Source organism: Ochotona curzoniae, unplaced genomic scaffold (assembly GCF_017591425.1).
Source record: "Ochotona curzoniae isolate NIBS_2020 unplaced genomic scaffold, NIBS_Ocur_1.0 contig_66, whole genome shotgun sequence".
NCBI lineage: Eukaryota > Metazoa > Chordata > Mammalia > Lagomorpha > Ochotonidae > Ochotona > Ochotona curzoniae.
Genome location: NW_024466512.1, coordinates 24,829,417 through 24,856,888, shown reverse-complemented (window position 1 = coordinate 24,856,888; position 27,472 = coordinate 24,829,417). Strand labels below are relative to the sequence as shown.

At 54.7% G+C, this 27,472-nt stretch overlaps 1 protein-coding gene across 3 annotated transcripts; it reads right to left on the bottom strand.

The window, feature by feature from the left end:
* Positions 1-334: 334 nt before the first annotated feature.
* RRP12 (ribosomal RNA processing 12 homolog) lies at positions 335-25,684 on the bottom strand. Of its 3 annotated transcripts, XM_040992377.1 has the most exons (34): positions 25,510-25,684; positions 25,072-25,301; positions 24,055-24,138; positions 22,421-22,497; positions 21,252-21,357; positions 20,938-21,054; positions 19,907-20,045; positions 19,691-19,818; positions 18,910-19,008; positions 18,297-18,388; positions 16,662-16,773; positions 16,326-16,423; positions 16,010-16,124; positions 14,961-15,103; positions 14,653-14,774; positions 12,222-12,286; positions 11,982-12,144; positions 11,457-11,611; positions 11,108-11,175; positions 10,508-10,601; positions 9,524-9,682; positions 9,342-9,422; positions 9,063-9,168; positions 8,820-8,927; positions 8,135-8,292; positions 7,501-7,592; positions 7,228-7,389; positions 6,956-7,128; positions 6,627-6,752; positions 5,465-5,514; positions 3,123-3,192; positions 1,839-1,903; positions 1,476-1,558; positions 335-898 (listed from the first exon to the last, which is right to left on the bottom strand). In XM_040992377.1, the coding sequence occupies exons 1-34, from the start codon at positions 25,646-25,648 to the stop codon at positions 796-798; spliced, it is 3,882 nt and encodes a 1,293-aa protein (XP_040848311.1). In that variant the 5' UTR covers positions 25,649-25,684; the 3' UTR covers positions 335-795. The 3 variants fall into 3 exon arrangements, with proteins under 3 accessions (XP_040848311.1, XP_040848312.1, XP_040848313.1); XM_040992378.1 differs by lacking the exons at positions 21,252-21,357; positions 22,421-22,497; XM_040992379.1 differs by lacking the exons at positions 20,938-21,054; positions 21,252-21,357; positions 22,421-22,497.
* Positions 25,685-27,472: the final 1,788 nt, after the last annotated feature.

Sequence of the window (27,472 nt, the reverse complement as noted above, 5' to 3'; positions counted from 1 at the left end):
GTGTGGTTCCTCACAGCCCAAGATCATGCACAGCAAAGGTTCCAACTCTGGCAACACTGGATCTGGCTAAGACTGGGTGCCCTCAAGAGAATGGCAGGACTACCAGCAGGGTCTCTGGGAGGACCATGGGGCAAGGCCATTATCCGGAACAGAAACCACCACGGAACATGCATGTGAGATGGGAAAGCTTGAGATGGAGAAATTTACTGACGGACTGCCAAGTGTCAGGGCCTGTCCTCACACTGGGAGTGATCTGGCCCCAGGGTGGCTTCCAGCTGCCTGCTAGAAAAGCACACCCAGCAGGGTTCTGGAGACCAACCCAGGTACTCGCTGCACCTCCTGACCCCAAAATGTCATTTTCTGACTATGAAGGTCACGTGAAGTCAGACCACCCTTCTGCCCCGGGCAGGGGAAAACACCTGGGTGTCAGGAGCCAGGCAGGGGTGAGGGGCAGGGTGTCAAACCATAACTGCTGACACCAAGATACAGCAAAGATGCATCCAGAAATGCATTTATTCCAGTTGCTCACAGGAACCCTAGACCTGGAGTGCAGCTGTGCTGAGAGCCCATAGCTCCAAGGAGTTGCGGCTGCAGGGCACGGCCCGTGGGCAGAAAGCACTGAGCCACCCAGAGACGCGTGGCAAGGCCAGCATTCATCTGTAGTGCTAACACCCTGGGCCCTGGCCCCGACACGTCATGCTGGGTGCAGGCTCTGCCACAGTCTCAGGTGCTGCAAGGCAGCCGGGACTGATGAGGGGCCACAGGTGGAGCCCAGGCTACCCTGGGTGCTGGGCTTCAGGGTCTGCGACTCTTCCTGCGCAATTTGTGTCCCTTTTGCGTCCCCCGCTGTGCAGCCTTCACCAGGCCTTTGAACTGTCCCTGCAGCTTCACCTTTTTCCTGTGGATGCAACAACACAAAGTCCACTTCCGGCAGCAGGCAGCCCCCTCCTCGGGTCCTGCAGTGGCTTGCTCCCAGTACCCACAGGCCAAGAGAAGGAAGAGGGCCTGCATAGCTCACCTACTCCCCCACCCTGGCCCCTAAAGGAAACCAGTGTCCTGAGGAAGCTGACTAGTGACCGCAGCTGAGAATACCACTTCCCCCTAACACCAGCTTCCAAACACCCTCACCCAGCATCTCACCTTCATTCCTACCTATAGGAACTCTACATAATAGCAAAGGCTGAAAGCAATAGATGTTCCATCAGTGAGGGGTTAGAGGGACATTACACCAGGCTACTACAAGTGGAGGTGCGGGGTAGCACACCCTGTAGCCATGACCCAACAGCCATTTCCACTCAGCCTTAGCCCAGGAGACTGCTGCAGGAGAGCATCCGCAGGCAGGTGTGGACTTGAGGGAAACTGGAGCCACAGAGGCGAGCGAGCAAGAGAACAGAGTTTAATGAAGGCCAGCCCTTCTTTAGAGCCCTGAGCTGCCTACCTTACGGGGTCCAGCCCTGCCCAGGGCACCACCTTACCTGCGGTTGAGCTTGGTTCTGTTGAGGGGGATGTAGGCATAGGGATCGAGCCGCCCTTTCTTCTTCACGTCACCCTTTGCCTTCTGCTCGTCCAGAGACAGTCAGTCAGTCAAGGGTACGGGGTTCCCCCTCCGCCTTCACCCTGGACCTGCCAGGTCCCACAACTAACTGCCCTTCCCCCACTGCTTTAGGCAGTGAGAAAGAAGTCTTGAAGCCCATAGGGCTGTGTCCTTTCTTCCCTGGCTTCAGCCCAGTCTCACAAAGGTGCCCCCTCCCCAAAGACAATGAGGGGCACAGCTCCTCCCTAGCCTTCCTTGACATGTGCTGGTACCGAGGCCCCAGGCTCCTAGCTGCAACTCTTACCTTGGCCTTGTATTCTGCCCCAGGTGCGGTCTTGGCCACAGGGCGATGAATGCCGGAGCCTCCAGCTACAAGGAGAATGGAGAGAACCCAGAGAACCCGAGTCAGACAAAGCCAGGGAAGCGACATCCTGAACAGCCAGAGAGCACATGGGTAAAGGCCAGGCACTTGGCTCTGTCCCCTAACCAAACAAAGCTAAATATGTTCCCTGTGGACAGGCCAGCCAGTGACATGACTCAGTGGCCTCTAGCAACACACAACTAACATATAACTGCCCACTTCAAAGTCACACCTGCTCCATGTGTTCCAGGGGAAACAACATGGGCTTTGAAGTTACACAGACCCAGGTTCAACTCCCAGCTCTGCCACACATAGCTCCAACCTCAGGCGAGTCTCACAACTAAAATGAGGCAGTGGGTTTTCCCCTCTCTCATTGGGGCTTCATACCAATAGGGTGAGATGGAAGTATGGTGACATACCCCACTGCACAGACCCAAAGATGGTGGTCTGGACAGATCAGGGCTGCAACCAGAGTTCAGCCATCCTTTCTGGCCTGGATCTACCCATAGTCACCAAGAGGTTCCTCCAGTCCTGACTGAGCATAGCCCAAGAATCCAGAACACAGCCAGGAAGTACGACGAGGCTGAAGTCACACAGCTGGGCAACAGCTGGGCTGGGCATCCCAAACCCAGGCCTCCTGACTTCATGACTAGCATGGCTCCCTGGCACTACAGTGTCTCCGAGCTGGCTCCTGGCTCATGGGGGCTGCAGGGCTGAGAGTACCTCTATTGGAACCAGAGATGTGCCACAGGAGTCCAGCAGGACTGCCCCAAGAGGAAGAAAGTTCAAGTCACAGAAGCACGTGCTTCTGAAAGCTGCTCTAACCACCTGAGGGCCAGGAGACAAATGGAGAGGGGACCCTCTGGTCAAGCTGGACACTACCCCAGCTCCCACCTTCAACACTGGCCACACTGGGTTTCTTCAAATCTGCCTGACTTAGGCCTGGACGAGACTGTTACTGTGGACAAGCCAGGTGCACATTTCCTTGGAGAAGGGGCAGGCCTGAAGGAGCTGGAGTTCAGGGGCTCCCCAGAAAGGCTGGGGTCCTATCTTCAAATCTCCTCTCAGGCTCTCCCTCACCCCATGCCCACTGAGCCACCAGTACAGTCCTGGGTGTCAGGTCAGTCACTGTGTGTCACTGCCAACTACGTGCGAGCAGGCTGTGTATCTCACACTTCTTCCAGCCCTCCCTGCCAGGCTGCTCCCTTAGGCAGAGGGAAGCCTCACCTTGGTACTGAGGTGGCATTTCCAACTCTTCCTCTTCTTCCTCTTTCTGCTGCTTAAACTTCTGCTTTTTCTAGAAAGAGGCAGGAAGCTCATGAACAGAGGGGTGTGAGCATTCTCACTAACAGCGGTAGCTAAGGAACACAGAGGGCCTCTATCTACTAAGCACGCATCCCGCCCCTCCATTCAGAAGAACCAAGGCCACATGCCAAGCAGTGACTGTGGGAGGCCCTAACCATGGCACCCTCGTGGGCTGCTCCTGCCCAGCAAGCGCCTGGCCCTCAGCCCAGCCCCAGCTTTCTTTCCCAACAGGGCAAATGTGGTCACTGGCCTTCTTGAGTGTTTGGCTTTCCTAGGTCTTTACCTCATATAGACTCCACTCCTCAAGTTCCCAGTGGGCACCAGGCCCCAGGACACAGGGGCTCTCAAGCAGGAGGGAGACCTTCCACCCAGGCCAGTCACTACAGGCCCTCAACACTGTCAGCCTAGCAGTCATGTGCGTGGGCAGGGGACTCACTGGACGACAGTGAATGCTCAGCACAGCTAGATGCCAGGCTCTGATGCCTCACAAGAGGGAGGGGAGGGGCTAGTGCGACAGTCCAATTGGCTCATCATCTGCCTGCAAGTATCAGCATCCCATATGGCAGCCGGTTCCTGATCTAATTGCTCCCGTTCGCATTTACCTCCATGCTTACAGCCTTGGAAAGTGGTGGAAAATGGCTCAAAACCTTGGGACCCTGCAACTGCATGGAAGACCTGGAAGCTCCTGGTTTTAGATTGGCTCAGTTCTGGCCATTGAGGCCATTTAGGGGAGTAAACCAGTGGCTAGAATTTCTCTCCTTCTCTGTAAGTCTACCTGTCCAAAAGTAAATAAATCTTTGGAAAAAGAAAGAAAAGGTGGGGAGAGGGAAGGGAACCTGCCAGCACCCAGCCTGCCAAAGGCCTTGAGCCAAGGCCAGATCAAGGCATGCTGCCAGGGAGGGGATTGAACCAAGGGCAGCCCCAGCTCACAGGGTTGGCACTGCTCCACGGCCAGTGTTGCTGCACTCTGGAGAAGGTTCAAGCAGATTCCTAGGGCTCGGGGCCCATGCCGGGAGTACCAACAGCCAGGCCCAGAATCAGCTGGGCAGTGTGAACAGGCTGGAGTGCACAGGTGCACTGGAACAAGGGCACCAGTCAGGCTGGCAGATGATGGCAGAAGGGGCTCCTGGTGGAGACAGAAACCAGGGGCAAGACAGCTCTGGCTACACTGTAGGGGCAAGGGCTGAGCCTGTGCGACAGGCCTTCCACCAAAGTTGTCACTGTACCCCTGCAACATCTATTCCCACAACTGTAGGCTGAAGACTGAGATTCAGAAATGGCACTGAGAAAAGGTTCCTGGGGACCTCAGGGGCAGAGACTGACTTGCCATGAGCTCGTGCCAGGGTATGGATGCTCCAGGGCACCCTCCAAGCCTTGAGACAAGGCACCCTGGCATCCTGCTCTGTTCTGAGCTGGCACAGTGGGGGTCTATCTCTAAAGGGCCAGGAGCCTAATTCTACAAGAGTCTGCTTATAACCCCATTTTACAGAGTAGGAACTGAGGCACTGAAAGGTTATAACATATGGGGAGCAGAGAAGGGACCCCAAAACCTGTTTCTCCACAAGGACTGCTATCCCTGACCTAGCAGCTATCTCCTAAGGGTGATGCCCACAAACGCTGAGTGGGCAGCCTAGAAGGTAGGGAGGAAGGGACTGCCTGTGGGCCTGAGGCCATTGGGCTTGCATTCCAGCCACCCCAGGCGGTAGCTAAGCCAGGTCAGCAGGGGCAACAGTGGACAGGAGATCCAACTCCAAGAACTGTAGAGGCTTCTGATGCAGGAAGTCTCTCTGGGTTGTCCTTGAACAGCAGGATTGTCCTGGCTTGAAAACCTGGTCCTCCCCTTCAAATTTCTGGGCCCCACCCCAAAGAAGAAGACTGGAACACAAAGGTTCAGCCCTTGGTTTGCATCTGATGAGCCCTTCACCCTGACAAGACAGACTTCCAACACACCCCTCAGAATACAGGGGTGATAAAGACCCTGTCCTCCATGAGGCCGACTTAGATAGTGCAGGAGCACTGTCCCTTGCTGTGGCAAGGCGCTGAAGGCTGAGCCCACTGTCTGCAGGATACAGGCCTCTTCTTTCTCAACTGCACAACACTAAAAGGTAGAGGCCCAGGCGGCTCCTGAGGCTGGAGAGTTCTGCTGATTGTTCCACATGGAGGCCACCCTCGGCACTGCCTACCCTGCTTGGCCTTGAGGATCCCGGGGCAGGAAGGGAGGTAAGGGGGCAAGAAGCAGAGGGCAAGAGGCCGTGATTACTCACATTTCTGACACCCGCATCTGCCAGCAGGTCAGCCATCTCTTCATCCTCCCCTGTAGCCAAAGCAGACAGCCTGTGAAAACTTGGGGATACCCCCCTTGAAACTCACCCCTTCCCCAGCCTCCTCCTGGCTGCCTGCCTGGACTGTGGTGGGAACAGAAAGGCCTGAAAACACCCTCTGCTCCTTCCCATCCTGGGCCCCAGGGCCCTGATGATTGGACAGGGTGTGGACAGGCTGAGAGGGAGGGCCACATTCTCAAGTCAGAAATGCCTGGACACCAAAGGAGACAGGAGCCTGGACAGCAGGAAGGAGCGCAGGGTGCAGTGAGCAGTGTAGTGCAGCACGTTAAGCTATTGCTTGGAGTGTGCACACCCCCCACCACAGTACCTGGCCCCGTCCTGCCTATTATAGTAGCCATTTGAAAAGGGAACCAGTGGATCTAAGACCTCTGGCTCCTCTCTCCCTAACCTCTTTGAACTAATTAATTTTCTGAAAAAGAAGTTGTGGGCCCAGCGTGATAGCCTAGAGGCTAAAGTCCTTGCCTTGCATGTGCTGGGATACCATATGGGCACAGGTTGTAATCCCAGCGGCCCCACTTTCCATCCAGCTCCCTGCTTATGGCCTGGGAAAGTAGTTGAAGACAGCCCAAAGCCTTGGGACTGCACCTGCATGGGAGACTGGAAGGACGCTCCAGGCTCCTGGCTTCGGATTGGCTGAGCTCCAGCCACTGTGGTCACCTGTGGAGTTATTAATCATTGGACGATGATGAATCATTTCTCTCTTCCTCCCTGACTCCCCTTCTCTTTGTGTATCTGCCTTTCCAACAAAACCAAATAAATCTTAAGAAGTCTTGAGTCTTACAATGGAATGGCTTGGCTGAATGTAAAACAAACTTCTTTAATGAACTCAAACAGTGAGGGATCAGCCTCCTGTGGCCACACTGCCCTGAATGGCCCAACCTCACCCTATCTTGAAGATGCACAGAGCTGAGCCTGGCTAGTCCCTGGCTAGGAGAGACCTGCCTCAGGTATAATGCCCTCTCTGTTTTTACCTAGTTTCCTCAACAAAAGCTTACTGAGTGAATGGCTAAACATGGTTAAATGATGGAACAGGTGTGGTCCAGGCCAGAAGCCGCTGTGTGCCCAACCTGGGAGACAAGCTCACCTCTGGCACCCTCCTCTTCTTCTACCTTCTCGCTGTCCTCCTCGTCCCTGATGATGAGTCGGCCATCGGCGCTCACCTTGAAGCCATGGTCCTTCCTCTTCCCCCGTTCGGGCCCAGGTTGTGTGGCTGGTGAGGCAGGGTTTGCTATAGAATGCCAGTCCTGACCTACTCCCTCCCCCACCAGAACCAGCAAACCTAAGTCTGCAAGCCCAAATGGGAGCCCCTAAGCCCCAGACCAGGAGCCGGCTTGGGAGCTCCATCCCTCACCAACAACAGGTGCCAAGGCTGGTGTGTCTGTCAAGCTCCTAGGCCTGCCACTTCCTGCTTACCTAAAACTCGCTGGGCCACCTTGGGATCCAGGAAGTTGAGGGGCTCGTCCCCACCACCTTCCTTCAGCCACGCCCGGCTCCTCTGCCGGGCCAGCTTCCGCTGCTCCTTGCCCCTGCTTCTTTCCTCTTCCTCATTGTCCTCATCCTCCGAGTCGGCCAGAATCTCCTCAATGCTGAGATGGACAGGTTTTAGGTCAGAGCACTCCAGAAAAGGTAGCGACTGACTTTGGGTTTGGGAAGACCAGGTCCCCAGGATGTTGCCATGGTCTCACCTGTCACCTTTGCCCTGGGCAGGCTCTTCCTCCTCCTCTTCCTCCTCCTCCTCAGCAGCCTGGCTCAGGGCTCGGTGCCTCTTGGCCCGGGCCTCAGCCTTCTTGATATTGACCAAGACTCGGTGGTACTCCTCGGGCAGCAGCCCCTTCACCAGCTCAAACCTGTAAATGGCAGAGAAAAAGCTACTGAGAGGGCCACCAGCCCAAGGGGAGAGCTGTCCAGAATGGGAATGCTTCAGCCCCGGCCTGCCCTGCCCCACACTGCGCACAGACCCAAACTTGCGGATGAACTTGGTGAACAGGTTCCGGAGCTTGGTGCGGAAGTGCCGCCGCATGTCATCGGAAAGCTGCCCGATGGCCTCCAGCTGTGGGCAGAGCACCAGGTCTCAGGGAGATGGCAGCCCAATCCAGGCAACCTCTCCTGGCCTGCAGCCAGTCCCAGCTGAAGAGAGGGTTAGAAGTGCCTGCTGCTGGCCCGATCAGGCTTCCAGAACCCAGACAACCCCGCCCTTCCCCGAAATCCAAGATTCTGTTTTATGCACATGTTGACACCTCACGTTTGTGCTCAGACTCCTGAGACTGGCCCAGTGAGACGGGACTTCCTCCCCTGTCCCCACAACTACAGACAAGGCAGCAGGCACAGAGGCTTACATGGCGGCTCCACAGCTTAGAGTCCCACCCAGCCCTGTCTTGTTCCACAATTCCTACTTCATTCAACACCACTGCATTTCTCGGAGTTCCCTATGCTCTGATCCCTGTGCTTGGCCTGGACTGCCTTCAGCCTCCACCTGCCTAGTGTGGGTTAAGTGTACAGGAGGCAGCTCTCGGCTGTAGTCGCACTATCATTGGACAGGCCCCCGACAGGTCACTGCTCTAGCCGTTCCACTGCAGGCAAGAGGCTGCTCACCACCAGCTGCACATGCTTGGACATGTGTGCAACATCCATGACGACCACAGCCACTTTGATGAAGCCCAGCGCAGACTTGACCACGTCGCGGGTACGGGAGGCCAGGAGCAGGCACACGTTCTGTAGCAGCTGCTGCACCGTGCTGGTCCCCAGCAGACCTGTGGTGCCAAGGGGCCACTGGCAGAAACACCCGGGGCCCTACCCAGCCCCAAAGCCCCCTCTAGGCAAGCGCAGCTGCCACCTGCCCTGCCAGGTCAAACAGGGGTAGAAGCTGACATCTGGGAGATTTCCTGTGTGCCTGGCACAGTTGCAAGCATGCTCTACGGAGCAGCCTCTTGTCTTTCTGCCCTCCTGGGAGGTAGCTGTTATTCCTCCTCGACATTTAAGAGACGAGATGTTGAAGGAGCCAGATGAAGAAAGCTGCTCAAGGTTACACATGGCTGACAAGAGGACATATGTCAGCCCCTGTGGCTCTTAGTTACTTTAATGAGGGCACATAGGGCTATGTGGCAGGGCAGGTGCAAGCAGGCAGCCTTGGCACAGCTGCCAGGGCAGGAGGCAGAGCTGGGCAGGGGAGGAGACAGCAAAGTGGGCAGGGCTGGCTCTGGTTCTTCCTCCCTCCTGGCACCTCTCCTTCTGCTCTGGGAGACACCCTGTCCTGACTTCAAGGAAGGAAAATATTTACCTTTAAACTCAAAGAGGAGGTGGGTCAGGGCCAGGATGCTGCAGCTGACCATGGTCACTGCGCCCACGAGGCCAGGGTAGATGAGGACAAGGTAGCGCTGCAGGGCCTCTGGGGACAGAAACCAGCTGGGTGAGGTCAGGGAAGGTGACTGTGGGCTCCACAGGAGCGTCCTGCCCGGGGCCAGGGTGGAGAGCTCTCTCCAGCTTTTCATGTGCACACCTGGCCTGCATCCCCCAGGCTCACCTTCCTGGTTGGAGCCAAACCGCAGGAAAGCATGGCCCATCTCCACCAGCAGAGCGAAGGCGTTCTTTCGCGCACCCACAGACACCTCCTTGGTGCATAGGATCACCTGTCCGAAGAGCCCTATCAGTGCAGGCTCCCTCAGCCAGCAGCCACAAGCTTGGCTGCCGGGCATAAGAGCAGGCACCTGGGCAGTGAAGTCGAACCACACCCTGCCCCAACCCAGCTAAGCCTTCTCGGCACGCCAATGGGCTCTTGGAAGCCACCCTGGGACCCCCTCACCTCCGGCACGAGGGCAGCGATGAACTCCTCATGCTCGGCTGACAGTTGCTTCACAATATGTATGAGGCACTTCAGGCGGGGCTGCAGGTGGGCGAGCAGCAGTGGTCAGGAGCCCTGGGCACCACCCCTGCCTCCCCTCAGCCTGGCAAGCGGCTCCTCCCCCAGGGGCCCACAGCCCTCACCCGCTTGGCAGGGGAGGCCGTGCTGCGCAGTGAGTCCAGTAGAGTCTTCTTCAGGTCGCCCAGGTGGCTCTGCACAAAGCGGGCCCCCGGGCCCTGGGGGCAGGCACATACCTCCTCCAGCACACGGTAGGCCTTCTTCTGCACCCCATGTGCCTTGCTCTGAGAGGATGAGGGAGGCAAGGCTGGGCAGGGATGGCAACTGGGTACCACCCCCAACCTGATGCTGGCTTCCACAGAGCATCACTGTGTACTGTAGCTGACCACAAGGATTCGGAGGAGCTGGCCCTTGCTTACTGGAGCTCAGGTCAGATGAGCACATATGATTGGCAGGAGGCCAACTCCTGTGCCAGGCACAGGAACCTGGTGGACCTGAAGCTGACCCAGCCCTCCAAACCCTCCCTCTCCCCATCACTCAATGAGGTTGACTCCAGCAGCACAGCTCATGGTGGCCAGTGTCAGGCCTGCACACCCAGCCTTATTCACTGCAGTCCTCTTCATTCCCCTCCTATATCCCAGCCCCCACCCACTGCCATGCACCACTTCTGTCCAATTGCATGTGCCAGCCAAGAGCATGACTCACTCTTAGGCAACAGTGATTAAACTATAGCAGTGGGAACAGGTTTCAGGAGGCAAGTTCAACATGGTAATTGGGAGCCTAGCATTTTCCAAAGTGCCAACAGGGCCTATTCTAGCTGGCTAACAAGGCAGGAAGTGATGAAGGACAGCCTGTTTGGGAGGGCCAAGTAAGCAGGCCAGGTAAAGGTGCATGACCTCAGCTTTACAAAAAACACTTTAGCAGGTACGCTGTGAGCACACTCGAGCACCCATGGGATGGGCCGCAGAGTGGAAGGCAGTGTCATGCAGGAGAAGGCAGTCGGGGCCCTGACCTTGGGCAGCAGCAGGGCATGAACCCAAGAGTATATCTTGCCAGGAGCCCCAGGGCCAGGGGTGTGGATGTGGAGGCAGCCGGTCTCCAAAGCTCACCTCTAAGTAAGGCCGGATGGTGGTGTACAGCTTGCTGATGGCTGCTTCATCTGCATGAGGAGCCAAGGCCACGACCAGGTCCAGGACAGACAACCTGCTCAGGTTCGAGGAGGAGGGACTGAGAGGGATGCAGAGGGTCCTGATTTTCAGTGTTCTTGTGGGCCAGGTGGGGAAGGTGAACTCGGGGTAAGGGCAGCCACAATCCAGCTGCCACCTAGAGGAGCCCTGGAATGCGCTGGCTGCTCCTCCTGCGGCTGCTGCATCAACAGGGGCTTCTCCATCCTCAAAGCAGCCGTGAGGCAGGGATCACTGTCATAGCCACTTTACAGAGGATTCAGAGGCACAGAGAGGCTAAGTAACTTGTTCAAGGTCGCACAGCTTTTACCCAGGCAGCATATCCAGGATCTCTGTCCTTCCCCACGAGGAGTAAAAGGCCTCTCCAGGGGGAAAGAACTGGTCAGGGTTCTGGGAGAGGAGGGACACTCAGTATACCACCAGGAACTCTAGTAAATCCACAAGGCTCCCGCTTTACAAACCTCCCCACAGGGTCTCAACCCCCTGGGCTGTTCTGGCTCAGGTGGGGAAGGTCCAAAGTGTTACCTGGTGAAGTCAGAGCTGGTAGGGTCAAGTACCTTCTCACTAGCCTTCTCCAGGAACCCATTCACCAACTGGCAGCCCCATAAGGACAAGAGAAAGGCAGTAAGGATGAAAGGGAAATCCCAGGGGCAGGGCTGGTAGGTCCCTCAGGTGTCGCCCCAGTGTTCAGAAGCCCTATCCTGGCCCAAGCTCAGCCCCAGCCCAGCCCCAGCCCAGCCCCAGCCCAGCCCCAGCCCCGGAAGGCAGCTCCCTGTTCTCCAGGTAGTAGAGACGCAGAGTGCTGCTAGGTGGGCTCCTGGCCCTTCCCGCCCAAGAAGTCCTCCTGGGATGATGGTACCATCCATCAGCTCACCTGGGACTCGGTGATGGTGAGGTATGTTTTGACGGTTTCCAGCACAGCTCGGCGAGGGGCTGGGCTATCCCCGTCAGCCACAGGTTGCCCGTAGAGGTTGAAGAGGATCGGCAGAAAGTTCTTGGCAAAGCGGCTCACTTCAGCACGGTCGGCCTCTGGCAGGAGGACCAAAGTTTGAATGTAAGGTGCGGGAGCTGGGGATGTCGCCTCTCAGAGCAGCCCAAGGGCAGAGTGTGAAACTGAGAGGCTGAGAGCAGGGCACGGAGCACAAGCTGCCACAGTGGACTGGGCCATCCAGGGCTCCTGTCCCAGGGGCCAACCAAGTCCAGTCACACAGCACAGCCTCCCACAGCAACCACAGATGGCAGTCAGCAGACCAGGAGGAAATGGAGTGGATGGGCCAGTGCTGGCCTCTGCTGACTCTAGGTCCCCAGCAGGAACAGCAAGCAGAGCCACAGTGGCTAGTGTCCCATGTCATCCACGATCCCTGCCAATCCCAACCAACCCTGCCCCAAGCCCACACACCAGCCTCACAGCCCTTGGTGATGAGGGTGCGCAGGGCCTGGCACACGGTGACTCTCAGGTCTGGGCGCTCGCTGATGGCCATGCCTAGTGTCCGCGCAAGCCCTCGGAAGGAGGAGGCCACATCTGTGGGTCTGGTGCAGAAACCAGGCAGGAGGGTCCAGATCTGGGTTGGGAAGGGGAAAGATGATAAGAGGTGTCCCTAGCACTCTGGCTCCACCTGCTCCCCAAGCTGACCCTCACCTGCCACTGCAGTGTGTCGTAGATCTTGGACTCCACTGTGCTGCCTGCCTGGGCTAGTTCCATTGCTAGAGAGGGAGATAAAGACACAAAATGACTCCGGGCGCCCTCCTGGCCAACTGGCCTCATTTACCAAAATCAAACCCAGTGATAGAGACAGGAAGCTGAGTGACTGCACAATACCATTCACTCTAAAAACCTCAGACAGACCTGTAGGAAACAGGCAGAGGTTGTCTTGTCGCAGGTTTAAACCACCACCTGTGGCACCAGCATCCCACATCAAAGCACAGGTTGGAGTACTGGCTACTCCACTTGCCATCTAGCTTCCTGTTTGCCAGCGTGTGGGGTGACAGAAAACGGCTTAAGCACTTGGGTCTCTGCCATTCACACAGAAACCCAGTGATATCCCAAGTTCCTAGCTGCAGCTTGGCCCAGTCCAGGCTGCCGTGGGCATTTGGGGAGTGAAGGCACAGGGCAGGGCAGAACAAGATTCCAAAGCAGGCAGTGAATAACTTAGCTAAGGTCGTATAGCCCGCAAGTGGCAGTGCTGAGACTCCAACCCAAAAAGGGTCACCGGGGCCCCCGTTCCTCCCTCCCCACCATGCTTACAAAGCCTCTCCAGGAAGAACTGCTAAGACGTCTTGGGAGAGGAAGGACAGTCATGATCTTTAGGCGTTCCCCAGTCATTCCTGGGTAAATTTGCAGGACTTCTGCTAGACACACCCCGTGCCCCACGCCCCGTCCCACCCCAGGAATATCTCTGCTCAAGTGGGAATGGGGGCACGGAGAAGATCCCTCCACACTCTGACCACCCCAGGAGTGGCTCCAGATACACGCAACTTTCTACACCTTCAAAAATTTATTTCATTTTTATTTTAAAGCCATTCAGAATCACACAACTCTTTCACCTTCCTCCCAGCACCAGCCATGGGCTAGGTAAAGCTGAATCCAGGAGCTAGCAACTCCACATAGTTGACCACACGTGTGGCAAGGCCCTACACAAACACTTGGGGCATCTTTTGCTGCTTTCCCAGCTACATGAGCGGGAAGCTTAATCAGAAGCAGAACAGCCAGCATTCAAACAACGCACTGAGAATGCTAATGTTCCAGAGACCACCTGCTGCACTACACACCTGCCTGAAGTCTGTCCACCTCATCATCTATAGACTCTCCACCCGACTAAATGCTCTCTCGCTCGCTCGCTCTCTCTCTCTCTCCCCGAGACTATATCGGACCCCGACAAGAAGCTGGGCCCTATGTGACAAGTGAGATTCAGGGATGGATAGGCAAGAAGGGTATCTCAGACTTTTCACTAGAGCAAGCCACATACATACATAGAGCAGCATGCATTGGCCTAATCAAATCAGCACCACTAGGTAACTACAGGGAGTGCTGCAAGGACCAAGAGGACACAGTGCAACCTTAAAAACTGCCAGTGCTTTAGGTGATGCCAACGATGTTCATGACACAAGTATGGGGCTTGTTTTCCTGATGGGCATGCATTTCTCTCATCTGCAGTAGAGAATATTTTCCACCATCAGTTACCAAATTACCAAGTATACAAACTGTGGGGCTGGTGCCGTAGCACAGCAAGTTGGACCACCAGCTGCAGTGCCAGAATTCCACATGGGCCCCAGTTTGAGACCCAGCTGCTCCATTTCCAATCCACTTCCCCCCAAATGGCCTGGGAAGGCAGCAGAGGATGGTTCAAGTGTTTGGGCAACTGCACCCATGTGGGATGAAGTTTCTGGCTCCTGAGTTTGGCCGGGCCCAACCTTGGCCACTGTTGCCATTTAGGAAGTGAACCAGCCAATCTAGTTTTCTCTCCATTTGTCTCTGATTCTGTCTCTCCATTTCCTGTAATTCTGACTTTCAAATAAATAAACACATTAAAAAAAAACCACACAAACTATACAACTTAGCATGAATACACTACTATTTCTACATACAGGGAAAAATCAGACAGGCAAATACGGTAAAATGCTGCCAACCATCTTCGAGCGGCAGGGGGACCAAAGTGATTTCTGACTCTCTCCTTTCAAGACTCCTTGTGCATTGTAAAGGCAGCATACGACACCAGGAAACCCTGCCTGGAAGCAGGTGTCTCAATCTTCCACTAAGCACACTTCTAGCCAGGTGGCAATGGGCCATGTGGGCTGTCAGCAGTGATGACACAGGCATTGCCAAATGGCCCAGCATGGCCCCAACATTCCCTCTGTTGAGAACTCCTGTCCTAGAGCAGCGATAAGCAAACTGTTCCTGTGAAACACCTTCTAAGTTTTGCAGACTATGATTTCTGTGACAACTACTTAACTCTTCCATCGCAGAGGGAAGCTGTTGGATGGCCTGCTTATGGGAACCCTGGGTGACAGCCCTTCCCCAGATGGTCAGCGGAGTTGTGGGGCCCTTGGGTGCACCCCAGAGGGCTCTGTACCTTTACTCTTCAGGGTGGTGGCCAGAGGCAAGAAGTAGCTGGTGAAGAAGCCCAGCCGTGTTTCCCGCACGTGGTCCCGGATGACAGGCAACAGCCAGCTCCGCGGAAAATCCAGACTCTCCCTGGGAGATGGGAGGGAAGGGACTTGAGTAAGAGCGGCTCCCAAGCAGCACACCCAGCAGCATGACCCATGATGTGTCAAGTCACAGGCCCGTCCCAGCGTGGTGCAGAGAATCAGCAACGTTTTCTGGAGGGATGAGCCAACTGATGCCAGGGCACATCAAGAAGCGAACTGGGGTCACACTTACTCAGAACCATCGATCTCCAGAGGTACGGCCTCCAACACCACCTCGGGCCCCATGCTGGTCACCGCAGCCCCCACGGCCTGGTCAAGGGCTGCCATGTGGGGGAAGTGAGGGGAGAGGCGCAGGTCACACAGGGACTGAAGGCACTAGATTGGAGAGGAGAGGGGGTGCACTAAGACCTGCTTGCCCAGCACAGAGCCTTACAGAGTCACTACCACAGGGCACAGCTAATACCCTGCTGAAGCCACTGAGTAGCTCATTCCTCCCCAAGGGCCAGGACTGTAGCAGGCTCTGCTTCACTCAATATGTGAGAATCAGCAAACTTCTCATGCACACGTAACCTCCAGTTAAGTCTGAAAGGGGAAGGTCTGGCATAGGCAGACCCCCAGGAACAACTGGCAGCAATGCAGAGTCTAGGTGGCAACCTTGGGTGCACCAGAGTCCATGCCAGACCCGCTGCATGTGGCACTGTTCAGCTTACAAGAAGCCAGGATCACCTACTTGCCTTAAGAGGGTCCAGGCTGGGACTCCTGCTGCACACTGCCCTGGCTGGCTCCTTATGCCACCCAGTAAAGGCAGGAGGCCCGCAAGGAAGCCCCTAGGAGGCCAGGAGCTATTCTCCCTTCTGACAACAATCTGGGGCCTGCTCAGGATCCCTGGGAAACCCCTGATCCTTAATGGTCTACTCTGGCTGGGTAACTCCTCCAGGACCCAAGACTACTTAAAACATCAACTCTGTCAGCTGTTACAGAAAATCTCAAAGATTAAAAGCTAATAAGGGAAGAAAGATGGGGAATTACATGGGTTCTCTATCTAAGTTTAAAAACCATCAGCTCCCATAAAGGCTAGCAGCTGATGCCAGAGGGGACCTGATATCCCTCTTGCTAGTCATTCCACACTGGCCCATCACCTCCCTGGGACTGAACTGGGCACCTGCTGGGGCTGCTATGAGGGTGCAGGGGAGGAGAAGAGTGCAGAGCCAACAGACATTAGACATGCCCTGACCAGGAGCTGCCCCCATTCAAGGTCAGGCCAGCAGCATCCCAGCCCACCTTCTTCATCACAGGGTGGGCCTGTTTTCCACACGCCTCAAAGAAGACACACAACAGCTGCAACACGGAACTCCAAGCCGCATGAAATTTGTATGTCAGGCCCTCCTCCGCTGCCCTGTCAAGGAAGAAAGTACAGTCAGGGCCATGGTACCAGGGCCACCTTGTACCCCAGCCAGGAAAAATCAATGGCCAACACCTCGATACTGGGAGTTATGACTCCAAGTGAGGGTGCAGGCAACAGAATGAAGATTCCACACTGGGCTTCCTAAGTCCATGCCTTCCAATCACCCTCCTAATGTGGACACCATGTCCTTACCTGAACATCTTGGCGACATATTGGGCGGGGCCTGAAGCTGAGCCTGTCACAGAGCCAATATCAGCCATGTGGGGAGCCACACATTCCTTCAGGAGCTCCTACAAAAAGAGGTCACAGGCTGTCTGCACCCAAGGCAACCCCCTAATCAGACCCCAGCTGCTCCTTCAGTGACTGCTTCATGGAGTTTCCGAGGAGCCAGTCTCCCAGTGCTAGGGTCTCTTCCCAGTCGTGAGTAGGTAGTGGGACGAGTGCAGGTTCCAACCAGACAGGGCAGCAGGCACGACTCCCTTGCCCTCTGCCTCCTGGACCCCAGCTGGGGCTAGAAATCTGCAGTACCTTGAGACTCTGGGTGGCAGCCACCACCACCTGCGAGTGTGGGGAGAGGAGGCAGGTCATGGCCGTTCCAAAAAAGCGAGGGAGATGGCCCAGCCCCAGGTCCCGCTGCAACCTGTCAAGACAAAATATACCCATGGGGCCCGGCCTTGAGGCTGGGGCTCAACCTGCAAACAGCTCCAGTTCAGAGACACCACTATCCTGTGGGGCTCTAAGAGGCCCTATTCATGGGTGGTTTTCAAAAGGCACCATCCTTCACACAGTAACCACACATGGCCAATCATTTACACAGCCTGCGGGATGCGGGGTACAGGGCATAGGGCAAGCCTTCTGCCAGCTGGACCCTCGCCTGCACTTCCCAGGGACAGTCAACGTCAGGCGTTTATCGTATTCCTCCTGGCTTTTCTACACCTACATAAGATGGCATCAATTGCTAACCTGTCACATATTACATACCAGCCAGTGATAAAACATTACCCACGAATCCACTGCAACTTCATAACAACGAAACAAATCCTATGACAATTCCCATTTTAGAGACAGGAAAACAAATACAGTCAAATAAGGCACCCAAAGCCACACAGCCTACTGCAGTGGGGTCAGGGTCCATACCAGGGCCTCCTGGTTAGAGTACATAAACAACCAATCCCACCACACCTCCTGCTCCGCTTCTGGCTTTGCTTTCCATAGGAACAAACACATCTAAACAATTCCTTGTGGCTGCACAGCACTGCGTTCTAATGTGCTTGCCACCAGCTATGAAGCTACAAGCAGCCTCCTAAGACGCAGCCTCCTAGGACACAGCCTCCTAGGACGCAGCCTGGACACTGCCGGGGGCGAGCCCTTGCAGGAGAGTGGATAAGGCATCTTTGCTATTTTCTTCTAATTGTCTCCAGGTGAAAAACAGTTTGGTGTAGGAAAAGGACCGTGGGGCCGGCCAACCCGGGCAGGACATGGAGCCTGGCTCCTCAGCAGCTGCATGGTCAGCTCAAAGCTGCTGCCTATGAAGCAGGGCTTTGTCTCCGCTTGTGCCCAGCTGTGATGAGTGAGAGACACGCCAAGCAGAGCAGTGGGCAGGTGCTTGGGCCAGAGCAGAGTTGGCAGTCTTTACCAAGGGGAGAACAGACACAGCATGGTGGATTCTCAGGGTTTACAGGCCCTTGTTCCACGCAAAATGTGCCAACGTGGCCCATCATCTGATCACCATACATAATATGCCATTCCTCCCAGCCTTGTTCTGGCAAAGTGGAACTTTGCAAACGGCTACTCTTTCGTGCCCAGCCCCCACCCCTGAAGGAATGCAATGACATCAAGCAGGAGTCACTGATCTGGATGGGGGATGAAGGAAGGAAATGGAGAATGGAGCAGAGCTGAAAAAGTGGACAATCTTCCCCAGCAAGGGAACCAGGAGCTGGGAATGACACAGCCAGGGAGGAAGGAGAGAGGAACTGGAACTCCATCCCTGACCCAAAGACTCTGTTCCTGAACTACAAAGCTGCTCCCTGCAATGAGCCGGTGTGCCTCACCCTACGCCTGCTCCATGGACAGCTGTTCTGCGGCCACCTTGCAAGACTTCCCTGACACAGCACAGAACAGACAACCTAGAGGGAGGCCCCGGGATGCCACTTCTCTTCCTACCTGACAAGGTTGATGTGGGCTTGCTCCATGACCTTAAGCCAGGCCAACAGCGGCTGTAAGTCATTCTCACTAGGAACGTAGTCATACAAGGCCTAGAGGTAAGACAGGAAGTAAGCATGTGCAGCCGGCAGCAGCCTCAACAACCATGACCCCTTACACCTCTAGGGACTCACAGTCCTTGGAGCCAGGTCCTATCTTCCCCAGCTCCATAGCATTCTCCCAGTTCTATTTTTCTGGAAGAACAGCCTCTAGGTTCGGGGAGGGTAACAGGTCACACGTGACCACATACATATAACCTGGAAACATCCTGGGGAGGTGGTCTGTGGCCCTCTTTCAAACTCTATCCACAGAGCTACAAGGCTGGGAGCCCTGCTCAAGCTGTGACTATCTGGAGACTGCTGAAACATTTTATTCCAGAAAGAGCCAGGGCCCCAGCTCCCACAGACACTAAAGCAATCCTGGCATCTGGTCTTCCAACTGTCTGAAACCCCCTCCAGTCAGGGAGCCGATTCACCCCTTCTTTGCAGATGAGGAAAGCACAGTCCCCGACACAGCCACCCATGCACCCCACCCTGCCACCCACACACCCACCCTGCCAAGCAGCAGGCCTCACCGTGACGATCTGGGCATTGAGTTCCGCCGACAGGGTGCCTGGGCCTGGCTTGGCATGGAAGAGGCTGTGGAATGCCTGCATGGCACATGCAGTCACCAGCTGGAAGGGACACACAGGCTTAGAGGGGACCCACAAAGCCCAGGGCTGCCTGGGTTCCTGAACCTCAAACACTGCACTTCCAACCCAGATGCTCTGAGAACTATCAACTTAGTAAGATGATGCAGCTCCTAGGAAAAAATCTTTATATGACTTCAACAAATGTTTTTGACACAATGGTTAAAAAGGCCAGCCACATGTGCAAGTTGTGCTAGCCCATAGTTTCACGTATATGTGTGATCCAGAGCCAACAGGCCTGAAGACTCGCAGCAAGCTGCCAGCACTGTTTACTACACACAAGACTCAGAGCAAAAGAGATGTTTCACTTCATGTTTCTAAATAGTTTCCTCCTCTTACACAGAGATCATACTGCTTATACAATAAAAATTTCTGAGCGTATGTGAACATGATAAAAGAACATACAAGGACTAACAGAATTTTGGAAGGATGGTGAGAGAGCAGCCAATCATTTTTAATGTGCTTCTGAAAGTATTGCACTAAAGTGGCAGGTAAGAAAGCCAGCTATCAGGCAGAAATAACTAAATCTGGCCACAGCACGGCTGGGGGGGTTGCCCAGTACTGCACCACCCCATCACAGCTCTCTGAGGTCAGCTGCTAACTGAGGATGTCCCTGTGCTGGCAGGGAAACCTCCAACCCTGTTTGGTATCTCGGGCCCAGACTCACCACATGGCTCAAGGTCATGACTCGGAGGAGAGTCTCACTGCAGCTCTTCACCAGGCCTTCTGGGAAGCAGGCCAACAAGTCCTTCAACAGCGTCAGCATGTGCAGCGTGGTGGTGGCCTCCTTGGTGCCTGGCAGGCGAAGACAGCAGGTCAGACAGCAGCCCCTCTGCGGCCGCAGCAGTCTCCCAGCCACCTGCTCCCAGTCTGCCCTTCGTACCTCCAGACTTCTCAATCTCCTGGATGCAGAATTTGGCGGTGGAAACGGCAGCAGGATGATGGGCAGGGGCCTTTTCGCCAAACATGAACTCACTGCCCTTGAGGACCGAGCACACGCCATGCTGGGCAGCCTTCCGGATCTAGGAGGCAGGGCAGGGACACACAGATCAGCACCAGGCTGGCACCTTGGGTGCTCGGTACACCCACCAACAAGCTTCAGCAGAGCACCTACGCCATACCCAATGGCAGGCCAGCATTTTTGTGCAGACGGAGGCCTGAGTTGGGGAGCCAGACAAAGTTCAGTTCAAATCCTGACTCTGCTGGAGGCTGAACACACCTAATCTAGAAACCCAAAATCTCCAAAATTTCAAAGTCTGAACCTCTGAGGGTCGACAGCACGCTCAGAAGGACTTCACGGTGCCTCAGGTTTCACAGTAATGATGCTCAGTCAGTACCAGCTATGCAAATACTCCACATTACTCTGAAATCCAGAGCACTCTCAAGCCTTTCATACAGGGACATGGGATCTAAGTGGGGTCCTTAAGCCCTACCAACTCAGCCACTTCATCCTCGAGGATCGGGGCCTCAGCCCAGGGACCCCACTGCAGTAAGGTGTCATGCTGGCCCAGGCCTGAAGGAGAACAAAGACCACAGGAACGCACAGGGGAGGAGTTGGGGGGCCATTTGGGATGCTGGTGTTCAGCACAAGTAGTGACTATGACTGCTGTTCCCCTTGTCCTCCATTTCCAGGGTAAAGAGTGGCCACTACCACCCACAGCTTCCCCACCAGCATGGGAAGTACAGTGGGTCTGTGAGGAAGACAAGAGTCCCAGCTTACCTGCAGCCAGGGGTGTCCCCCATCCCTCCCAGGCACACAAGAAGCAAAGGTCCACAGACGCAAGACAATATGCTCCAGGAGACACCAACCTTTAGTACAGGTCCATGCGACGCACACCTCCTCCCACCCACCCAGCTGAGAGCCCATGGGTGCCTCTGCTCCCCGTCTACGTCCTAAGGATCCTGCACACTCACCTTGGGCTTGGGGTGCACGGTGAAACTCAGGAGTCCATGGTATACCTGGAGGGTCACAGGGTAGCTCCAGGCCTCTAGGTTTTGCTTCCGCAGAAGGGTTGCCAGACAGGACAGGACCTTAAAGAAGCAAGCCCGAGGCCCTCAGCCCAAGCAACCTCTGCCTCAGGAGGGGTATGGCAGGGGAGAAAGCACTATCACCAACCCCAGGAAACCCCAAAGAGTGTACCTGAGGGTACACAGAGGGCCTTACTCCCTCCCACCCAGGAGCACAAGCTTTACCCAAGACAGCTGAGCTCTGGGCACCAGACACTAACCCATCGCAGAGCAGAGGAGGCGCCGCTGCTGGCCTGGGCTGACAGGATATCCATGAAGGCTTTGGAGGTATCAGAGAACTTCTTAATGAGCACAGGACTGGGCACCCTGGGGAGAGACGTGAGAGGTCACCCCGAGGCACCTTCAGAGCAGCTGGTGCAGTTCCCTGGGATGCACAAGAAGCTGGCAAGGTAGGGCACTGCTGGCCCAGCTACTCAGCAGGTAAGAAAGGACCTGGGACCAGAGCTCCCTGTTCCTGACACCTCCTTCAGAGCGTAAGGAACTCCCACCTGACCTTCTCACCTCGACCTCCTGCACCCGCTCCACTGCTGACCTGGCACCAGCCACAAGCGGGGCCCTCACATACCTGGCCTCCCTTCTCACCACAGGGCCCAGCCTCCCTCTTCCAACAGCAAGCACCCCAACTGGTGCCAACCTGCCAGCCCTTCCCCTGCCCTGCTTTCTGCTCTTGGGCTGCTCTTCCCCAGCACCAACATCATACTCTATGGTATCACGGCTCCAGCCAACCCAGAGCCTGATATTGTACAACACCACTGGACATAACTCTATTTGGATTATGGCAAAATACACAACATAAGCTGTACCATCTTAACCAATTTTAAGGATACAGTTCAGTAGTAATATACGCATATACATAATGTTGTAGAACCAATCTTTCGAACTTAATCTTGTAAAACTCAAGTATCACAGAATTCTATCTAAAAACAACAGTGAATGATTTTTTAAAAAAACTAAACTAAAAATAAGAGGTTTAAAAAAATCAAGTGTCTTTTGTGGGAATTCAGCCCAACAGCTGAGACATATGCAACGTGGGATTCAGAGCCCAGCCCTGGCTCCTGATGGCAGCCGCCCTCCCATGCAGACCAGGAGGCAACAGTGACAGTCCAAGTCACTGGGGGTCCCTGTATGGGAAACCTGGGTTGAATTCCTGGCTCCTAAGTTCTGCATTAGCCCAGCTCCCACCTACTGAGGTCGTCTGGGGAGTAACTACCAATGGGAGAATACATTCGCTCTCCCTCATAACACGGTTTTTAAAATCAAATCAAGTCTCTTTGAAGACCTAATTCCCAGGCTTTGCCCATTCCATGCACAGTCCCTCCTCCCCTCTGCAAAGAGAGCTGAGGCCACTGCAGGAATCCCGGGGACTCACCGCTTCAGCACGAGGTTCAGCAAGTACGCCACGGCGGCTAAGGACTCCGGAGTTGCCACTGCCTCCAGCGTGGTCATCTGAGGATCAAAACGGGTGAGAGTGAACAGAAGGTCATGCTGGGCATGGAAAGGAGGAAAGGGAGAGCCACAAGCCCAGGAGAGTGCCTACGACCAGGGTTCAAGTCCCACCTCTGCCACTCTGCCATGTTGGGCTTCTTAACTTCACTGTATGAATCAGCTTCTTCATTCATAACCTACTGCCACATATCTCATAAAGCTGTTGTGAGGCCTAACTGAATCAATAAATGTAAAATACTTAGAGAAAACAAACAAAACAGAAGGCCCACACTGTGCATGTGGGTAAAGCTGCCGCAATGGTGGTATTCCAGCTGGGCACTGGTTCAAGTCCCAGCTGCTCCACTTCTGATCCACCTCCCTACTAAAGCATCAGAGAAGGCAATGGAGGATGGCCCAATTCCTTGAGACCAGGGTCTCCATGCGGGGACCCTGCACCCACGTGGGAGACACAAATGCATCTCCTGGCTTCCAAAAGGCCCAGCTCTGGCTATTGCACCCATTTCAGTAGTGAATCAGCAGATGGAAGATTTCTGTCTCTTCCTCTCTCTGATTCTCAAATTCAAAAAAAAAAAAAAAAAAAAAGAAAAAAAGTGAAATACAGAAACAAAAACAAAAAAATTGCAAACCACCAACCTCTCAATATTAATTTCTCTGGAGCGGAGGTGGCAAACTCAATAAAGGACCAACCAGCCCATGCCTGAGCCCAATGCTGTATATGGCTCTGTGTATGTTTCAAGCTTTAAAAATGGAAAAACTGAGCCCAGCACAGTAGCCTAGTGGCTAAAGGCATTGCCTTGCATGCACTAGGATCCCATATAGGTGTCAGTTCATGTCAAAGTGGTGCACCCCGTTTCCCATCCAGCTCCCTGCCTGTGGCTGGGAAAGCAGTCAAGAACAGCCCAAAGCCTTGGGACCCTGCACAGTGTGGGAGACCCAGAAGAGGCTCCTGGCTCCTGCCTTCAGATCTGCTCAGCTCCAGACATTATGGTCACTTGGGGAGTGAACCAGCAGATGGAAGATCTTCCTGTCTGTCTCTTCTTCTTTCTGTATATCTGACTTCCCAATATATATAAAAATGAATCTTAGAAAAAAAAAAAAAAAAAAGAAAGAAAGAAAAACCATTTGTAGCTCCCAAGTTGGAAAAATTGTACTTTGGGCAAAGTCTGCCAGCCAAGTCCCTGTTCTACAGCAGCAGTTTTCAAACTTTTATACCTTTGGGAATTATACAGAATTCCGCACTGAGTACGTGCTGTTTCTAGGTTATATTTCTAGGCAGATATTTGCTTTGTTGGCAATCACAACTAATTCTTACACCAAAAACATACAAGAGCGCTGGGTTTTTGCATTACAGGAACACTGCAGCAAACACTGCCAGCCTTGAAGAGCCCCCAGAACGAATGACTGCAGTGTGTCCACCTGCTCAGGGCTAGCCCTCCCTGCCAGGGACTCTGCAGCTGGATAATCTGCTCAGGGCTAGCCCTCCCTGCCAGGGACTCTGCAGCTGGATAATCTGCTGCTCTGAGCACTGCTCTCCCCACACCGGCTGCACCCACTCACCAGAGCTGCAAAGTACTCCGTCTCTGTCTCCTTCCCTCCCTGGGAACGAATCACCTCCGTGACGGCGGCCAGCACAGCACAGATCTGCACGGGAGGAGAAAGCCCCCAAGATGCATCCCGGGCCCACTCTGCCCCAGGAGGCCCTCTGGGCTCGCCCCTTCACAATCAACCTGATAAAGCCCAGGGACCCACCAGCGGAGTGGCGCTCTAGGTCAGGACCTGACAGGGCCAGCCGACACAATACAACACACAGCATGTCTGCTAAGACTACATTAAAGACAGTTTCTCAAAAAGCCACTTGCACGAACATACAAGCTTATTCACTAACAGCCAGTCGCCAGGGGATACCTTGGAGTACATGACACATGTAAGTACTACGCAGTAACAGAGAATGAAGGAGTGTGTCTGGGTTCACCCATCAACTCTGAAATGCTTTCCAGTGGGGATAAAGTTGCAAAACAGTGGACATAACATAATCGGGCCAGTGCGACAGCGTAGTGGTTAAAGTCCTTGCCTTGCACGCACCAGGATCCCAAATGGGCACAGGTTCTAATCCCGGTGGCCCCACTTCCCATCCAGCTCCCTGCTCGTGGTCTGGGAGTGCAGTCAAGGATGGCCCAAAACCTTAGGACCCTGCACCCACGTGGGAGACCCGGAAGAGCTCCTGGCTCCCAGCTTTGCATTGGCACAGCACTGGCCATTGTGCTCACTTGGGGAGTAAACCATCAAACAGATCTTCCTCTCTGTCTCTCCTCCTCTCTGTATATCCACCTTTCCGATAAAAATGAATCTTGAAAAAAAAAAGGAATACTTCACAGGACCAGTGTTGTAGCTCAGGAGGTTAATGAAGGAAAGATGACACAGCACGCAGAAACACCACCTGCTGTCACCAACAGCTGTCAACCAGAGTGTCCACACCTCCCGATGATCAGCCTTACTGCCCACAACCCCACAGGCCGCCCCACCTCCCCGGGCACCAGCCTCGCTGCCCACAGCCCTGCGAGCCGCCCTACCTACCTCCTTGTGGGCCGCCGAGTTGGACTCCCAGAAGCGCTGCACCTTGCTGAAGGTGACGTTCGTGCAGTCCGAGAGGCCGCTCAGGAAGGTGGCCGAGGACCTCTCGGTGGCGGCCAGTTCGGCCTCCTCTTCCATGGCCGTCTCCGGGGCCCCTCCCTTGCCCAGGCGCAGGGAGCCCGACTGCAGCTCATTGTGCAGCTTTACAGCATCAACCGTCAGGTCGCTCCTACCTGCGAACCGAGAGCACAAGGCACGGGGCTCCAGCTCCGCGGACGGACAACCCACCCGGGACGGACGCGGAGGTCGGAGCTGCGGCCAGGGAGAAGGGCCCCTCCGTGTCACGGTGGCCGCTGCCCGCGTGGCCGCTGCCCGGGCCGATGGGCCGCGTGTCCGAAGCAGGACCCGCTCCGTCCGGGCCCGCACCCGCCGCCCCGCTACCTGACGGCCGGCTGAAGAAGCGGCTGCGGGCTGCTTGCCGGTGGCGAGAGATGGTGGGGTTACTGTCGCTGCTGTGACCCTTCTTCCAGCGCTTCAACTTGGCCGAGACCCCGGAGGGCAGCTTCCCCGAGCGGCCCATGTTGACCGGAGGGGAAGGTTTGACTTCCAGATACCCAAAAACTCACGCCGGGCTCACGTGGCCCACACTCCGCTCTGCTTCCTGTTCCCCTGGCGTCACTTCCGGGGTCCCGACGTTCCCACGGCAACGTAGTCACCATCCCGTTTGCTTCCGTCATCAAGCCTCGCTTCCAGCACCGCCCGGGGGAGAACCGTTGCTAGGCAGCGGTTTCGGTTGCTAGGGATTGCCGGGGCTGCTAGCGGAGCACCAAGTTCAGCCACAGCGATGCGCTTTGCAACATTGGGGTGCTTTGAGGAGTTTAAATAGTCGACAAATATACATCGGTATTCCTCTTGGAAGTCTAATTTCCAAATTTAAGTACAGAAACAGATTTACTTAAAAGTGACAGAAATATGTGGAGACCTGAGGGACAGGTTTGGCAGTAAATAATCACGAAGCAGACATTGTGAGGCAAGCTTTATGATACGGCGGATTAAGCCTCTGCTGGGCCGGCTTCTACGGGCTCTTCTGTCAGAGATCCGGCTGCTCCACTTCCCATCCAGCTCCCTGCTAGTGTACCTGGGAAAGCAGCAGAAAATATCCAAAGTGCTTGGGTCCCTGCACTTGGGGGAGACTTGGAAGAGGAACCAAACTCCTGACTTCAGCCTGGTCCGGACTTAGCTATTGCAGGCATTTGGAAAGGGAACCAGTGCATAGAAGATTCTCTCTCTCTTTCCTCCTCCCTCTTAACTCCCTCCTTCCCTCTTTCTCTACTCTGCCTTTCAAATAAAAATAGGGTTTGGAATTATGGCTCAATGGCTAAATCCTCTCCTTGCAAGACCCAGATCCTGCATGGGCACTGATGCATGTCCTGGTTGTTGCATTTCCCGTCCACCTCGCTGCTTTTGGCTTGGGGAAAACAGTAGAGGATGACCCAAAGTCTTGTGACCCTGCACCCGTGTGGAGGAGACCTGGAAGAAGCTCCTGGCTCCTGGCATTAGATTGGTTCCGCTTTGGCCATTGCAGCAATTTGGGGAATGAACCAGCAGAAGAAAGACCTCTCTGTCTCTCCACTATGTAAATCTGTCTTTAAATAAAACAAATACATATTTTTTTCAAAGTGGAGCAACTGAGATTGGAACTGGCTTCCTTATAGGATGTGGGCCACCTATATTACCACAATAGCCTTAAGTGCATTTTTTAAAATATGTGTAAAGGGCCCGGCGTGATAACATAGTGGTTAAAGTCCTCATCTTGAACACGCCAGGATCCCATATGGGTGCCGGTTCTAATCCTGGCAGCTCCACTTCCCATCCAGCTCCCTGCTTGTGGCCTGGGAAAGCAGTCAAGGACAGCCCAATGCTTTGGGACACTACACCTACGTGTGGGAGACCTGGAGGAGGTTCCTGATTCCTGGATCAGGATTGGTACAGCACCAGCCATTGCACTCACTTGGGGAATAAACCACTGGATGGAAGATCTTCCTCTCTGTCCCTCCTCCTCTCTGTAAATCTGTAAATCTGCCTTTCCAATAAAAATAAATCTTTAAATATATATGTATATATGTAAAGCAGTAATAAAATGGGAGATTTTTGAAAAGATTTATTTATTGGAAAGTCAGGTTTACAGGGCCCAGCGGCGTGGCCTAGTGGCTAAAGTCTTCGCCTTGAACGTGCCCGGGATCCCATGTAGGTGCTGGTTCAAATCCTGGCAGCTCCACTTCCCGTCCAGCTCCCTGCTTGTGGCCTGGAAAACAGTCAAGGATGGCCCAGAGCACTGGGACCCTGCACCCACACGGAAGACCTAGAAGAAGTTCCTGGATCCTGGCTTCAGATCGGCACAGTA

Coding starts and splice junctions, on each gene's coding strand:
- RRP12 (XM_040992377.1), bottom strand. CDS start 25,648: ATGGGCCGCTCGGGGAAGCTGCCCTCCGGGGTCTCGGCCAAGTTGAAG. Junction 19,819..19,906: donor GGAGATTGAGAAGTCTGGAG/GTACGAAGGGCA, acceptor TTCGCCTGCCAG/GCACCAAGGAGGCCACCACC. Junction 16,774..18,296: donor GCCCACATCAACCTTGTCAG/GTAGGAAGAGAA, acceptor TTGTCTTGACAG/GTTGCAGCGGGACCTGGGGC.